At 40.6% G+C, this 17,683-nt stretch overlaps 2 protein-coding genes across 2 annotated transcripts; one reads left to right on the top strand and one right to left on the bottom strand.

Annotated features, from left to right (window-relative positions):
* Window positions 1-11,733: 11,733 nt before the first annotated feature.
* LOC110876115 lies at window positions 11,734-12,717 on the bottom strand. The gene has a single exon (XM_022124292.1). It carries the CDS (start codon window positions 12,715-12,717, stop codon window positions 11,734-11,736), a length of 984 nt encoding a protein of 327 aa, XP_021979984.1.
* A 3,633-nt stretch (window positions 12,718-16,350) lies between these two features.
* On the top strand, window positions 16,351-17,088 carry LOC110876114 (cysteine-rich repeat secretory protein 38). The gene has a single exon (XM_022124291.1). The coding sequence runs from the start codon at window positions 16,351-16,353 to the stop codon at window positions 17,086-17,088; it is 738 nt and encodes a 245-aa protein (XP_021979983.1).
* Window positions 17,089-17,683: the final 595 nt, after the last annotated feature.

Raw genomic sequence — 17,683 nt, 5'->3', positions numbered from 1 at the left:
AGAAAAGACTTGGGGCTAAGAAGGGAAGATGGGCAGAAGAATTACCATTTGTCCTAAGGGCTGACAGGACAACCGTGAAGAATGCTACTGGGCAAACTCCATTTTCCTTAGTATTTGGAGCAGAGGCGGTAATCCCGTCAGAGATGGCGATACCTACAGCAAGATCCAACCTCTGGGATCCTAAGAAGAATCCTGAAGCCCTATGTCAAGAATTGGATACTATTGATGAGACAAGGGATGCGGCAAAGTTGAGAATGGCAGCATATCAACAAAGAATATCCAGAGCATATAATAAGAATATCAGGACCAGAAGATTTAAGGTTGGAGATTGGGTGTTAAGAAAGGCTTTTCAGAATACTACGAATCCTGCTGATGGGGAGTAGGCCCCAAAATGGGAAGGACCCTATGAGATTGAGTCGGAATCCGGAAAAGGAGCATACCAGCTTAAGAATATGGAAGGGGATATACTACCAAGATCCTGGAATGCTATACATCTCAATGCCTATTTCAAGTGAGTTTAGAATTTAATTTCTAACTCAAGATGGTATGAATTCTTTCTCTTTTGAATATAATTTATTTTATTTGAATCCAATACTAACTTAAGCATCAGAGGGGTGTTAGCCAAGCTAACACCCACCTTAGTTTTGGAATGTTTTTGCAGTATATGCTTCTGGATATAGTTCCAGGATGCACACTCAGGATGTTTCGGAAGACTAGAGGATTGGCCCCCTCTCTCAAGAATAAGGGATCCTGATCCCTTCATAGGTTTAAAGGTATTCACCTTTCATCCGAATTGGGTTTAAACACCCCGCCTGGAGCGCAAGTTATTCGGGAATAGTTCAAGGTGGCGGGACCAGTCCATGTAAAAGTGGCTGACAATTCGTTACTGTTGGCTATATCCTGAATCCTAAAGGTATATGAGGATTGATCACCCTCTCTCACGAAAGGGTATTTTCATACTCTCTAAGGTTTAAAGGTTTTCACCTTTCTAAGTCTTGGAGTTTATACACTCCCGCCTGTAGCGCATGAAAATTTGGGATTATCCCCAGGATACAAAGGAATTATCTCCAGGATGTTTTCGGATTTTACCCCAATAACACAAGAACTGTCTACGTAGTCTAAGTAAGTTTTTCTAAGTATTGAAAGATTTTGTACACATGGGACATTTCTCCTAAGGCAATTATGTAAGGCACTAAGAGTCAAGTTTGGACCAAGCATGCAAGGACTGGGGACATCCTGGTACAAGGAATTGCAAAAAGGATTGAAGTTTGAAACTAGGCTTATACTCTATTCCTGGTATGATCTTTCCTTTGAGAATCCTACGCAATTTGATTGAACTTTTGAAACCATGTCATCCTGATTAGGATATATCTTTAAGATATATCCTCAGAATATATTCTCAGGATATAATACAGGATATGTGTTTGGAATATTTGGTGTGCAGGACTTAAATTTAAAAGCAAAATGGAATTTGTTTATAAAAGCTAAGTAGACCATTTTATTCCTTTAAACACTTTAGGTAGCGTTCGTTTCATGGAATGGAATGGAATGGAATTAAGAAGTTTTTCTTTGTAAAATTGATCTTGGTTGGGGGAGGGAGGAATTTGAAATCCTTCACTTTAATAAAATTTGTGACTATTTCAACATTCCTTAGAAATCCTTCACTCTAATGAAGGAATGGAATGGAATGTTGAAATAGTCACAAATTTCATTGATTAAAGAAATTCATTGGATTTCAAATTCCTCCCTCCCCAAACCAAGATCAATTTTACAAAAAAAAAGCTTCCCAATTCCATCCTATTCCATTCCATGAAACGAACGCTACCTTAAACTATTTGAGGTCTTTAAAAAGAACAAACTATTTTTTGAAACTCTATCCAGATTATGGGGATTTTGAGAAGATTTATTTGCCAAAGTTCTTTACAAGATATTGCTAAAAATATGGATTGAGGTATTTAAATGATTATACTAATTGATATCAAAACTAAACAGTATATAATGGAAGACTAAAGCATTGACAAAGGCAAGTAAGTCAAAGGTAGGTTATATTATTAACATGTCAAAAGTTTTGCTTCTGGTTTCACCTTAAACTAAGGCACATCCACCAAAAGCACAATAGTTTCCTAAATTAGATTTACTTAACAGATTGAAGGCTTCGTCTCAAACCGAGACCCATCCGCCATCAACTGTTATAATGTTCAAAATATACCATACTGATTAATGACCAAGGGCTTCGTCCTGAAACCCAGGACCCATCCACCTTTGGCCATTATGTTGTTTTAATGCAGGAAAGTAAATTGTTCAAAAACAGGAAAAGGAAATTGTTCAGGGAGTCTAAACCATAACCATCGAGTTTAAAAAAGTGGGCTCCGGCCTCGGCATAAACATCCATCATTGCCCACTTCGCTGCTTTCAAGGGGCAGCACCCTCTTCAGCCACTGCTCCATCAGCACCTGCTCCAGCATCACCCCCGGGATTCTTCTCAGCATCCGCCGCTTCCTCCGCTGCCTTGGAAGGCTCTTCACCCGCAAGCTTGGCAGGATACTCAACAGGACTTCCCCCGAGGTCTCTCAGTTTTGCCTCCCAAGCCTTCACATCCCAGGAAGGGCATTCAAAGCCCAAGGTTTTGGCTTCATAAGCCATCTTTAATCTGGCTTGTAGGAGGGAGACTACAACTGACCCCTTGAGACCTTCTCGGTAGGAAGTCTTATCCTGCTCGAATTGGAGTTGGGCGGCGTCCAGCTTGGCTTGGGCATCTTCGTTGGCTGTGTTGACAGCAGCTTTGGCTTCTTGGGTCACGGTCTTGAATTTGTCTTCATAATGCTGAGATTGTGCCTTGGCGATCATCCCTTGGTCAGCAATGGTTTCTTCAGCTTTCTTAAGCTTGATCTCCAGCATCTTGTTCAGCCCACAAGCGTCCTCATAAAGGAACATGAGACGTTCCAGACCCTACAACCGAAAGCCCAGGTATCAATATATATATGTAAAACAACCAGTATATGCTGCATGATATAGGTTAAGGATACGAACCTGATTAAGAAAGCCAGTCATGAAGCCACTGGATTCAACAAACTCGTGGTTTTCAAAGGGGAAGGTTTCAGACGAGGCTGGAGAGTCGGTCTCCTTTCTTTTTCGGGAACTTGAGGCACGTGGCTTGGTAGCAGGAGAAGGCTTAGGAACAACTGCCGGTTTAGGGCCGGATGCTGGTTTGGAGGTAGAAGCAGGTTTGCTGGGTTCTTTCTTCACTTGGACAGGAATGGGATAACTATCCAATTCGTCGAGATCAAAGACCTCTGGAGCTTTAACTGGTGCTGCTAAACAGGGAAAATATCTAAAACTCTACTCTTGTCTCTTACTTTAATATTAATAAATGTGCAAAATATATGAGATTCTTACCAGACATATCTGACGAGGAGTACTGGCTTGAACTTGGAAGATGCTGTGAAAAGGATCTGTCACAATCAGGCAACTGGTTGATCCTGTTGATTCGTTCTTGAGATTCTTCAGAAGGAGGAGCTAACTCTTTGAAGTTTGCTGCAAAAGGGAGAAACCAGGATATTAGCACAGGATACATCACCAAGATACGTTTGGGGATATCTAAAAACCCTAAACCCTACCGAAGGTCAACCATTTCACCGGAAGGCTTTCGCCCTCGGGAATGGAATCCCGTCTAACAAAGAAGAATTTACGTTGCCACCCATCCTCGTTTTTTGAAGCTTTGAGGATGAGGGGGTTGCTAGAGGTTGAGAAAAGCAAAAAACGACTATTGCTGTGAGATCGGAGGCGGTAAGCAAGTGGAAGGTCTTCGATACAGAGATCGGGGACGTGAAGGGTTTTGATTTGGTTAAGCATAATCAGCACTCTCCAGACCATAGGCATCGTCTGGGCAAAGCAGAGACCGGTAACCCGAAAGAATTCCATGATGAATTCCGGGAATGGATATCGGAGACCAAGAGAAAAAGGATATGATGAGAAGCAGATCCACTCCTCGGAACATACGTCGGAACGAATGCTCCGGTCAAAGGGACGGATAATCGCTGTGTCGGAAAAAGCACCGGAGGTTCTTAACGCGTTGATATCAGCATTATCGAAGGAGCACACCTCCTTCTTGGGATTTTTCAGCAGATTCTGGTTGACAAATGACGAAGTGGACTCGCCGGAGTAAGAACGTGTTCTGGTGGCCATCGAGAAATTTGAACGAGAAAGAGTTAAGAGATAAGAGGAGAGAAGTACCTGAGAATTCTGAGAGAGATGATCGTATATCAACAAGAAAGAGAGAAGATATAGGGGCTAAATGGATATCCATTGAGTGAAAAACGTGTTGGGAGTTGCACAATGTCACTTCAAGCGTCAATCCGATTTATTTGCCTTGATGCACGAAATGAATCTTAAAATATATCCGTTGGAGTTGGTATACCAACAGATATATTTTGGAGACAATTGTTATGGGTCATTTTCTGAAACCATATCCTGACTGATATTCTGATTGTGATTGTTTATTTGTGATCAGGATACTGGACGGGGATATTGCTAACATCCTGGATAATATCCCGAGGTATATCAAATAAATCACGTGCAGGTTAAAGGCTGGGACATGCTAACGGTCAATTGGACTTCTTCTCCTCAAGACTCGGGCGTATCTGTTAAGGGAGAGACGTTGAATCCGAAAGACTAGGTGTACAACGTTCGGCTAAGGAATATTCGTTGGACCCCGGTTTTAGAGGATAGTTAGTTACATTATCTTTGCTATAAATAGATGGGGGCGGATCAGTTTAAGGCACACAACTTTTCACTAACACTCTCGTACACTTTCACTCTCTAGCTTACTGCGAACACCACACTTGTATCCAAACTATATTGTAACACTTAGTCGATCCGCACCACATCCTGCACTGTATCCTGAAATTTGAAGCAATAAGAAGAACTAGGCAGCTGCGATTGTCAGCTCCCGAGGTTTTATGCCGGCGATCTAGATTGATCAAGGGCTTTCCTCGTACATCTCGTGTCAACCCCCTTTACTTTTTGCTCATTGTTTGATCATAGATACAGCTCAATATCCTGAGCCGTATCTTGAACACTGTTTTTCCAAGCAACATAACTAGCATATTTTCAACACACTTTTTAGCACACTACCTCACTTAACTAATTTGATCACTTAATTGCTTCGGTAATTTTTGACCAAAACAACGATCATGATACCGGATCAGGATATTGGTAATATCCTGATGTGGTATCCAGACAGTTACTAATTATTTACTTGCAAGTCATGGCTGCAGGATTATAACGTTCACATGGACTGATTCTCCTGAAGACTCGCTATAATTAGTTGGAAAATGGACGTTGAAGCGGGAAGAACAGGTCTCTAATGTTCAAAAGGGAATATTACTTTCTTCTTCATGATCTGTTATGTTTGCAATTTCATTTTCAATTTGTTATATTATTAAGTCTAGTTTTTTTTTTGTGTGTAATTTTGAATCGTTTCATGTTCATATAGCCATTGTAGTCAAAATGTTGTAAATTGTAATCAACGAGTTTACGCTAACCCACGTGTGACGGGAAGTTGATTATGAATTTCATGAGTAGCAAAAAAAATTATTTGTCTTTTGTTTTGTTTTTTAGTTTTGTTATTATACAAAAAAGCATGATTTACAAAAAAAAAAAAAAATGAACGCACTGTATATTTTGAAGTCCTTTTCCTTGATTTTTTGCCAATGAAAAATAGATTAAATCCATGTCTTATTTTGCCAATGAAAAATAGATTAAATCCTTGTTAAGAAAAATAAATAAATGATGAAACATGTATAAGAGTTGCTTACCCGGCAAACCCGAATTCAAGATCGGTGGACCCGATCAAAAAGACTTTATTCAGTACTAATTTCCTTCAATTCCTATATGATTAAATTCCTCACCCTTCAACCGTCAAAGTCGTTTCACATTTAAAGTTTGAATCGCTATTTACTCTAAACAAAGCGACGACGTTCGTGATCATCACATCTTCTTAAGCCACTGTGACCTCGCATTTTAACTTCTCAATTGGCTTCTAATTTGTTTGCCTATTCAAGCTACACCACCAACATCTCCTCTGTTTCGACTGCGCTATTCAGTCGCGCAACACTATTGTTGATCACCTTTTCAACAACCGTGTAATCGCTGATGCAGTTCAGACTTGACCAACAATTGGCTGCAAATCGTCAATGAACAGTTGTGAACCCGATCAAGGTAAACCAACTTCGCAAATTAAAAAAGACGATACATGAATCATTGAAGAAACACTGGTTCAACAGATCGGAATCACTTGGACCAGGGGGTTTGAATCCGCATAAAAGGTTAGTTCTCTCTCAATTGGTTCAGTGATGATCGAACTTCTTCTCCGGCTATTCTGCAAAATAAAGCACCGTTAGCCTCGTCAAGGGGAGAAGAGGGTTCTCTCCTTGACCCGACTCCGGTGTGAGAATAAGTATTTGTATGGAGAAGGTAAAGGTAAGTGAGTAGTAAGATTGAATCTAAGTTTTTACCTGAAGAATTCTCCTATTTATAACCGAGAGTTTGGGAGGGAAAATCTGTTATTGAAAAGATAACGGAAGATGCTAACACCGTAGCGGTTATCTTTCCTTCCGTTAAGTCTTTTTACCCTTCGTTAAGTTGCTTTGATCCGACGTAAGTGCACACGGATCACGACTTGATCTACGGTTAGGGAATTGCCACGTGGAAAGTGGTTTGAGTGGAGATCATTCTCCAATTACATGCTATCGTTGTGATTTCAGGAATGTTTGTGATGATGACACGTGTCCAGACGGTTATAACCGTCTGGGTGGTGCACGATTGTATTTCTTCTAGAAGATTACTGCTGTAATCTGGTGTGACACCTCTTAGTGTGTACACAGCTGAATAAATCCCAGTCTGGGTAAAATAATATCCAAGTCTGGATATTTGGGTGGACATTTCGGTCTCAGGGTTTTGACCCTTTTAAATGGAAGGCGGCGCAAGGGTTCAGTTTTCCCTTTGGGCGCGCGACTATTGTTCGTCGGTTTCTTTCTTCCTTCTGTAAGACCAGTGCGCGGCCGCGCAAGGTTAGAAAGGTTGAAAGGTCGGTTTGGTGGTATGGTCCCATATCCTTTTGTGGGATTTCTGGGACCTTACCCCTTCAAGTCCCCCCAGTCTCGTGTTGTACTTATGCAAATAAGTGGAGCACTGGACTTAGGAAAGAGATGGTTTTTGAGCGAAAAAATGAGAAATCTTCTGTGAGAAGACTCCATTTTATTTTGGGGATTTTGGAAATCTTTTGTCTTTATAGGATGGTACAGCTAGGGCTGTAGGTCAAGCTGACAGTGTCAGGTATATGCTGTTATCCGTGCCTTTCACGCGCGTGTGCAAACGCGTGTGTACTTTTTCTTCCCTTTTGAAGGACTGTGATATCCGAAAAAATTGCTGTGACGGTTCCCGATGCTTATTTATTGCGATGAGTATATATCGTTTGGGTAACCTTCTAGTGTCATCATTGTTTTGTTGAAACTTTTCCCCTACCTTTCTTTTCTTGAGAAAAACATCATTCCTCTTTTTATGTCGACCGGAGGAAATCAAGAAGGTCTTGCTGAAGAGATGTCTACTGAACTTCCACCTTTGAAGTGGCCAAGGGGGTCTTTTGACGGTTTGATGCGAAATCTTAAGCTTCCGGAAAGTTGGGGTGCTCTGTACCCTGAAGAAGGGCAAACAGCAGCAGATGCTCCGTCTGGGTACATCACCCTTTTCTGGGATTTCTTATGTGACGGCAACTTCCGTTTGCCTGCAACGACGTTTCTTCTTGACATCCTTACATTTTATAATATTCATCTTTCTCAATTGCATCCTATTGGTATGGTTAGGGTTCGACATTTTGAGTTCGTGTGTCGGACTATGAATATTGAGCCGACCGTTCCTCGATTTAGGGTTTTTCACCAAATGCACTGTACCCAGGGGTTTTACTCTTTTGTTCAGAGAGCTTCTGCAAAGAAAATTTTGCTCAATCCTCCGAAATCCTTCCACGATTGGAAACAGAAATTTTTCTTTATCAAGGCCAGAGTGATTCCGATGAGGATGGTGTTGAGGGGAAAAGAGGATGTTCCTATTGAAACACTCCAGACCCCTTCTGAGGAAACTTGGTACCAGGATCTGAAGGAGATACCTAATATTGCTTTACCGGAGAAAGCCCTTGTCGGAGCTGGAATGAGTTTAAACTGGAAGATGGATCGGGACGACAAGCCTGTCTACACCGAGGGGGGCCATGGTACGGTTTGAGTTTTTTTTTTTTTTTTTGAGCCTGTCTGTTTTTTCCTGCAGTTGTTTCACTGTATGTTGTTGCCTACAAAAGAGAAGGGGGGAGAATGGGTACCATCAAGAAAAATCCTGATGAAGAATTTTGGTACGATCGTATTGCAAAGAATTTTTCTTTTCCGCGAGACGCGGATCTGTCTGATCCTCCTGCTGCTGGCGCAGGTAAGATTGTGTTCGTTATTTGTCCTAACTTTTTACTTCATGCCTTAATTGTTCTTTGCACTTTGTAGGTGAGTTGTCAAACTTGGGCGTAGGCCCTGAGAGGAAAAGGCGCGCTACGGCTAGTAATGTTGCGCCTAAGAAAGGTGATGCCGGAAAGACTCAATCTTTCAAAGTTAGAAATGTTGAGAAGAAAGGTATGCGCCATTCTTCTGACAAGTGTGATTATGTGGTGGTTTCTGATACTTTGGAGGGTCTTACGCCCGCAGTTACTATTCGGCGACCGAAATCAGAGCCGAAAGATTCTGCTGACGTTCCTCCATCCAATCCAACCCAGATGATACAATTGACTTAGAATCTAGTCCTGAGCATTTGGTGCGGAGGGGAGCAAGCAAGAGAAAACAAACTGATGTCAACGCGGAGGGTCAGCCTCCCAAGAAGATTCAGAGAAAGAAGATTACCCGAAGGGGTAACCTTGATGCTTTTGTTACGGGATCTGTTCCTGGTAAGCAGCGTCTTCTCTTGTTTCCTTTTTATGGGTTAGATTCTTACAATTTTTTATTTTTGCAGCGGCTCCTGTTGTTCCGACTCCCACAAACGTGCAACCTGTGGTGAATGAAGAACTTCCTCCTACCCCTCAGCATGCTCCTGCAGCTGCTACGGAGGGTGTAGATGACGCGGAAAAGTCTGTTGAAACCGAGAGGTCTGCTGATGCTGGCCTGGATAATACGGATAATCCTTCGACTCCCGAGGTGGTTACTCAAGACCAAAGGGAAGGGGCAACTGAAAAAGTTCCTACTCCTTCGCCTTCAGATACTATGCCGGAGCATGTTGAGAGGATGACTGTTGAAGAGCAAGACTCGTCTGCCAATGTTAGTAAACAATCTCCCATCCGCCCAGAAGAAACTTTGGGAGATTATTACTATCGGAGCTATTCGGAGAAGGATGCTGCTGACCTTCACGCCCCTGTCTGGAATTTGAAGAAAGGGGATAATTTTGTGGTCTGGCATGCGTGCCAAGATTGTCTGCAGGGGATACTTCCGCCTGGGGAGGTCAAGTTTCAAGAAAGCCGATCTTACGATCAGGCCTATCAGTCTTACGTTGCTGAGACCGCCTCTCATGTTTCTACCACCCATCGTATTGTTCGGGAGTGGTATAATATGCATAAGGAGCAGAAATCTTTTGCGGCGGCTCAGAAGAAATTCTCCAATGATGAGAGACGTCTGGCTCAATTGATGGCGAAACTAAAAGATGATCAAGCCAAGTTTGAGGCTGAGCGGAAGACTGAGGAGTGGTCTGTTGCTGGTTGGAAAAGAAAGGCTGAAGCTGAAGCTGCTCTTCTTTCCGAGGAGCGAAAAAACTGGAGGAAGATTTGTGAGAAGGATAATGCAGAGAAGGCAAATCTCCGTACTATTATAAATAACCTCAAAGCTGATGTTGAAAAGCTGAAGAACCAAGATGCGGAGGTTGAGAGATTGCAGAAAGAGAAAGCTGACTTGGAAGCTTTGTTGGCAGAAGCTCGTGCTCATAGGGAACGTAGCGAGCTGCGGGAGGTACAAGCTTTAAGCACTCTTGCCATTAGGGATAAGGAACTAGAGGAACTTACTGCTTTGGTTTCTGACCAGGAACAATTGAAAAAGGACCTGGAGGTTGCGCGTTCTGAACATGCTGAGTCTTCCCGCCGTTTGACTGTGACCGAAGAAAAACTGGAAAATTCAGAGACGGCGCGGGTTTCAGCAGAGAGCGAGCTTGAGCCCTTAAGGAATGACATGACCTGGTTGAAGGATCGTGGGATTGCCTGTGTAAGCTCCTACCTTATATATGCACTTGCGCTGACTTTTTTTTTCTTTTGTGTTAACTGCTACTGGTTGGTTTCATAGGTTGCTGAATCTGTGTTAAACTCTAAAGAGCTGGATAAGACTGTTGCGGATTTAGTGGTTGCTGCACGGCGGGATGGTTATGCGCAAGGTTATGCAGAATGCTCTCATCATGTAACGAGTGCGCTGAAGGTTACTTGGGATGACAGCAAGTCTGCTACTTTTGGTGTAGATACTGCAGCCGCGCTTGCTTCTATGAAGGCGGAGTTTAATAACTTACAACTCCCAGTTATGGAATTGATAGATGTAGCGCTACAGTCGGACGATCTGGTAACGCAGCTTAAAGAAATCTTTCCTGATGAGGAAGAAATTTTAGAGTAGGGTGAAATTTGTTTTCTGAACAATTTGTGTTTTCCCCCTTGTTGGGATGTATATCCTTGTTTTGTTGTGCTGTTTGCGTAAAAATTCGAAACACTGCCGTGTTTGAATCTTGTTAGGGCGTATTTGTATGCTGAAAGTAATATGTTTCTATTTGTTTGGATGCCTTTACAATTTTTTGCATGAGTACAATTGCTTTTACTTAAGTAAGGCGAATGAAGTTGGTATGAAGCTCATGCGTGGAGTTTATGGTCGTTTGTGAAGTAATCACTGACCGCGAATGGAGCTTAGTTTATACTACCATAATGTTTTCGAGCTTACTAAAAAGAAATTGCATGCATTTTGTAAATACAAATGATAGAAACTTTGTAATTTTTATTCATGGATAACGCGCAGAGGCATTACAAGGTCTTAATAATTAGATGGAACTTAACTTAGTTTTGCCATCTTTGACGTTTTTTCCCGCGGGGAATTCTGCAGAGTCTCTTAGGTCTTTGCCCGTTTGTTGAAGGTTTCTTCTCCCCGGGTGATTTGCTTTATCTCCTTGCGCATATTCTGGAGTAGATGCGTAAACTCCCCATTTTTGAGGGCTTTTTCTATCTCGGTGCGCAAGGAAATGCAATTGTTTGTGGTGTCCCGTATCCTTATGATACTCGCAATACTGCGCTAGATCCTGCCCACGTTTACTCTTCATCAGGATTGGCGGTTTAAACTGATAATCCTCGGTACTCAGGACTTCCGCCGGGGTCTTTGTCAGTGGGGTCCACTGCCTCTCTCTGTTTTCATGCTTGTTATCTCTCTGAGCAGAGAGTTTGTTAATTGTTGCGCGAGCATCTTCAGAGGAGCGGCTTCCGGATGACTCACGCCATGATTTCTTGAATCTTCGTTCGCCCGTTGCACTTAAATCTGTGGGCCTGCTGTGTGGTGGTGGTGGTCTGTTTGTAGTTAGGTTTTTCTCTGTTTGTGCGTAAACCTTGGCCGCCGCCATTATCTTTTCCCAACTCTTGGGGAGGCCTTCTGTTCCGGACAGCACTTTGACCATATCATCACATCTAACCGCGTACTTAAACTAAGCGCGGATTAGCTGTTCGTGGACACCACCGATCTCCAATACTTCCTTATTATACCTGGTTATAAAATTTTCCAAATTCTCATCATCTCGACGCCATATGTTCATGACATCAGATGTATCCCGCATGGAGCGCCTTTGCTGGCTGAAGTGTGTTAAGAATTTTTGGCGCAGGTCTTTCCATGACTCGATTTGCCCCGTTGGTAGATTATCAAACCAGATTCGCGCTGGCCCCGTTAATGTTTGAACAAACAAATGGCACCAAAGCGGAAGAGTCCAACCGCCGACTAATCCTGCGCTGGTGAAGACCCTCAAATGATCGTCGGGGTCAGTTAACCCATTGAATTTGCCGATGTTAGATGGTAATTTTGCCCTCTCTAACGGAGCCAGAGCTATTTCCAGTATAAACTTCGAGTTTTCCGCTGCTTCTGCAGGGCGGTAAACTAAGTCGTAATTATGTTCTGCCTCAGGGTTGTACACCGCTCGAGGCCTGGATTTGTTAGAGTTTGGGTGCAGCCTGTTGAATACGCTGGTGTTTGCGCTCAGACGATACGTTTGGTCAGATTCATCGGTGTGGGCATCCCAAGGGGAGCCCAACCTATCATGAACTGATTGCCTTTGACGAGGCTGTGACTCATAGCTGTTCGTTCCATCATTCGTCGATTCTTCTCGTTGAGAAGCATGAGCTCTAGATCCTGGCCTTCGTGATTGTGTTACGGGAGCGGTTTGAGCACACAATTGTGTATACACTGCATTTAATGCTCCTTGTGACCGGACATACCATGATATCGGAGTTTCCCCCGGTGGTAGAATTGATTGGGCGGGATTTATGGGAAATATCCCTGGAGTAACGGGGTTATTTGCTCCATTAGATTGAACCTCATTATCGTCTGAGGCCTCTTCCACCATTCCTTCGACTGGTAAATTGTTTCCGACATTTGGTCGAGGACCGGATCGTCGGTGAGAAGATGAATTCTCTGCCATATGGAAAAACAGAAAAATGAGATGAACTGAACCGGAACGAGATAGGAACTAGAAAAACTGAGAAAACGGTGGGCGCCAATGAAGAAACACTGGTTCAACAGATCGGAATCAGTTGGACCAGGGGGTTTGAATCCGCATAAAAGGTTAGTTCTCTCTCAATTGGTTCAGTGATGATCGAACTTCTTCTCCGGCTATTCTGCAAAACAAAGCACCGTTAGCCTCGTCAAGGGGAGAAGAGGGTTCTCTCCTTGACCCGACTCCGGTGTGAGAATAAGTATTTGTATGGAGAAGGTAAAGGTAAGTGAGTAGTAAGATTGAATCTGAGTTTTTACCTGAAGAATTCTCCTATTTATAACCGAGAGTTTGGGAGGGAAAACCTGTTATTGAAAAGATAACGGAAGATGCTAACACCGTAGCGGTTATCTTTCCTTCCGTTAAGTCTTTTTACCCTTCGTTAAGTTGCTTTGATCCGACGTAAGTGCACACGGATCACGACTTGATCTACGGTTAGGGAATTGCCACGTGGAAAGTGGTTTGAGTGGAGATCATTCTCCAATTACATGCTATCGTTGTGATTTCAGGAATGTTTGTTATGATGACACGTGTCCAGACGGTTATAACCGTCTGGGTGGTGCACAATTGTATTTCTTCTAGAAGATTACTGCTGTAATCTGGTGTGACACCTCTTAGTGTGTACACAACTGAATAAATCCCAGTCTGGGTAAAATAATATCCAAGTCTGGATATTTGGGTGGACATTTCGGTCTCAGGGTTTTGACCCTTTTAAATGAAAGGCGGCGCAAGGGATCAGTTTTCCCTTTGGGCGCGCGACTATTGTTCGTCGGTTTCTTTCTTCCTTCTGTAAGACCAGTGCGCGGCCGCGCAAGGTTAGAAAGGTTGAAAGGTCGGTTTGGTGGTATGGTCCCATATCCTTTTGTGGGATTTTTGGGACCTTACCCCTTCAATCATCATAAAATTTGTTCCTTTTTATCAAAGGAATCCAGACCCCTAGACCTTGTATTAAGTTATCAAATAGAGTGAAAGAATCTTTAAAAAGGGAAAATCATTAGCACATTTATAAGCGAACATTTGTGATACTTTTAATGTAAACAAACATATGTTTTAAATACAAAGGAGGAAGTCCATGCAACTTGAAGACCAATGCCTCTGAATCACATTCAACATTACTGGCATATCATTTGAATTTTTTACACATCGATTAGTACCCGTAGTACGAACAATAAAAGAGAGAATGTAATTGCATTTTGTTGAATATATCACTATGTATTCAATTATATGCTTTTTTCTACAAAATGTTAAATTACATCTAAAAATTGTACAAAATATTAACACAATTACACAAAAGAAAAAAGTAGAAGAAATCATGGTAACTTCGTAACCCGAATAATCGTGTCTATGTCTGATATATAAGAAATTAAGAGCATGAAACAATCAAGTTTTGTTAAGAAGAAATAGTAGGTATCGAAAATAATGATATCAAATTCAAGCATTGAATTAAAAAGTGAAGAAAATCATACCCTTGCACCAAGATCAACGGCAACGCCCGTCGGTCTTGCTGTCTCTAAGAATGAAAAAATGCTGTGTAAAAGTAGGGATATTTATCTCCCTATACATCTAACGGTAAAAATTATGTTATAATATGTAATTGTAATATCACTTTGTATGGGAAATTCGGGTAAAAATGCGATAACTAAAGAATCCCGACCCGCGTCGCAGTCGCCGCTAACGACCGAAAAAGTATGTCAGAAAACATAACATGACGGTGTTGGATGGTTGACGAACATAAATTTTATCGAATAGATACGTTTGACGAAACAAAACCCATACAAATCGCCAGAGACGAAGGGGCGTCGGTTATGAATAGTCAGAGACGAAGTAGTGGCAGTTACGAATCGCTGGAGTCGAAGAGGTTTTTCAAACGCAAACGAATCAATGTTCAAAATTTTTGTAACGAAATATCATCCTACCCCACAACATCACCTAGGGGATTTAGGGTGTTTCAATTCAATAAAGGATTTTATGAATCAATCATTTCAAAATAGTTTCTACAGATGGAAAAAAAAGATAAACATGGAAGAAGGCTTGATTCCATTGAATGAAGTTTACCTGTACGTAACGTAATTGATGAATTACTTTTCTTTTTTTGTATGGAGTTTGTAGGATTGAGAATGGATTTTGGGGTGGTTGAAGATAATTTAGGATAAGAACATGCGCCGTTTCTGAGTTTCCGTACGAATTAAGGTTTTTTTTTAAGTTATTTAGTAGGATATATTATTCCATATATAACTTTGTAACTTCTTTGTGCAAACCCAAAGCTTTTTACCTTTTACAATTTTAACCTTACATAATTTGTTTTTTAACTTTAACCCAAAATTTTTCATTATTTGCAATTTAACTTCACAACTTTTGTAACTTATACTTTTCATCTTTCGCAAATTTCGTTTTACGTATAGTTCTAAATTTTTCGAGTTAATACGACACAGCGTGCATGTGTGGTTCAACGTTTTTACCTCTATTTTTCCATGTTTGACAGGTTCGTCACAACACGCATATCCTAGGTCGAGTCAGTGTTGGTGGTCGATGACCGTTGTGTGACATTAGTACTATTTGACACCGTTTTATGCCCTGCCACAACGCGGGGTGTGCTTTGGGGGTTTTTAAAGAAAAAATGGTTATCCATATGGTTGTCCTAACGTTGGCTTTGTGGTTTTCCAAAAAAAAAATATATGATTTTTTTACTTTTCACCCAAAAGTATTTCATAAATTACTTTTAACTCAAAACTATTTGTTTTTTTTTACTTTTAACTCAAAACTTTTTATCTTTTGCAATCTATACTCATAACCTTTTTTTTTACTTTCAACTGTGGTCCTTTATAGTTTTCATTTTCCGCTTTATGCTTAGTTCTAAATTTTGTGACTTAACACATCACAACGTGCGTCTTTGGTTTAACGTTTTTACGTTTCGTTCTAAATTTTGCGAGTTAACACGACGCAACGTGCGTGTGTGGGTGAACGTTGTTACATCGTCTACTTTTTCCCCGTTTGACAGGTTTAACATAACGTGCGAGTCCTAGATTGACTTAGTTATAACTAAAGAATCCCCGCCGCATTGTGGCGGGTCACAATCCTAGTTTTAGTTAAAACAAACGTGAAAGGAAGCATATAAAACTATTTCTAAAGACTTAAATGAAGGTTGGTCATAATCAGAAATATTACTTAAATGGTGCCTTTGTATGGATTGTATGGACAAGTCGATTACAAAAGTTAGTGATGCCCAAGTTACTTTTTGTATTGTTATATAATATAATTACTAGTGAAAGTTGAATTTTCATAATATTTATAGTGGAATTATAAAGAAATGTAATCAAATTAAGATCCTTAATTTAATTATTGACTATTTGTTATCATTTTTATGGCTTAACTTGGTTGATGGTACCTACACAATTCAAACTCTATTATAAGGTAGTAGTATTTTGAGGTACTTTACTACTTAAATTCAACAATAATATTTTAATTAACTAATCAGAATTGTGTACGAATCTATTTTAAAATCACGTTTTATTTTACGACATTCAATTTTGGCTTATTAAAACACAAGTTTGCACAAATACGATGAAGAAACAAATGAAAATGAAAACCATCATTTTACTTTTGCTTCTTCTACAAATAATCCTCAATGTTGTTAACTTCACCATGGCTGAACCAATCAATAGCGAAATCTTCCGATGCAAGAAAGACTCCGGCACTTATCAACTCAACAGCCTCTACCAAACAAACCTCGTGTCGGCTCTCAAGAGCCTACCCGCTTTAACCTCTAAATCCGTTGGCGTTAAACCAAATGAAGTTACCGCTGTAGAACTTTGTGCGGGCTATTTAAATCCCCAAGATTGCAAGTCCTGCGTAGACAAAACAATCCCACTGCTTCTACAGAAGTGTCCAAACCAAAAGGGAGCCGCGGCATGGAGGGTGAAATGTATGGTGAAATATGGGCAACCTGTTCTAAATAATTACGATGTTTGGTTTGTTGCCAATGAAGTTAGTGATATAATAACTAAGGATGTTGTTGGGCTACAGAATACCCTGTCTAGTTTGGTAAATAAGTTATTGCTAAGATTATACAAGGGGCAACCAATGGGATACGCTTTTGGGACTCAAGATTATAAAAATAATCGAATAGTGTACATGGTTATGCAATGTACTGATGATATATCACATAAAGATTGTACTAAATGTATACTTCATGTATCTGGAGAGATTAAACGTTGTTGTAGTGGTGCAATAGCTGCAGCAATATTAACTCCCAACTGTTACCTGAGGTACACGCATAGTGATTTCCGAGTTCTAAAATAACATCATCTCCACATTCGCGATGCAAGTACCAATTCCGATACCATTTAATACTAAACATGTTTGATAACTAAAACATACAAGTTAGAACTTAGAATCGAGCAATTTTTTTTATTTTTGTAAACATCCTATATTTCTTAAAGTTTCTTCACGATGTTAGAAACTTTTGAAGTGTGAATAAATGTGTGTTGGGTTAATTTTGATGTGTTGGGTTCAAGTGGGTCATGGGTACGGGTCATAAATGGATTATCCACATTTGTGTTGAAAATTTGGTGAATGGATATTTAATATATTTATAATTTAATGAAATTATAAATATTAATTTCATGTGGTAAGTAAAAGAGAAACTCTTGAGTAGAGCTTCTTAATGACATTTAATTAGTTTTATTAGAGTTTTTAAGTCTCTAATTAAGTGAATAATTAAGTGACTAATTAAGGTGAAACCTTTCACTAATCCTTAAGTCTTGTACAAATAGTAGGCTATGTGCTTTCTTTTGTTAAAAAAACAAGAATATGGTATTGCTTGATACATGAAGAATACTAGAAGTAGGATGAACACTTGAAGACCAACTAGAGAGATGAGTATTCTCTACTTGTT

This window comes from Helianthus annuus, chromosome 15 (genome assembly GCF_002127325.2).
Source record: "Helianthus annuus cultivar XRQ/B chromosome 15, HanXRQr2.0-SUNRISE, whole genome shotgun sequence".
Classification (NCBI taxonomy): Eukaryota; Viridiplantae; Streptophyta; class Magnoliopsida; order Asterales; family Asteraceae; genus Helianthus; species Helianthus annuus.
This window is presented reverse-complemented; position numbering and strand designations above follow the sequence as displayed.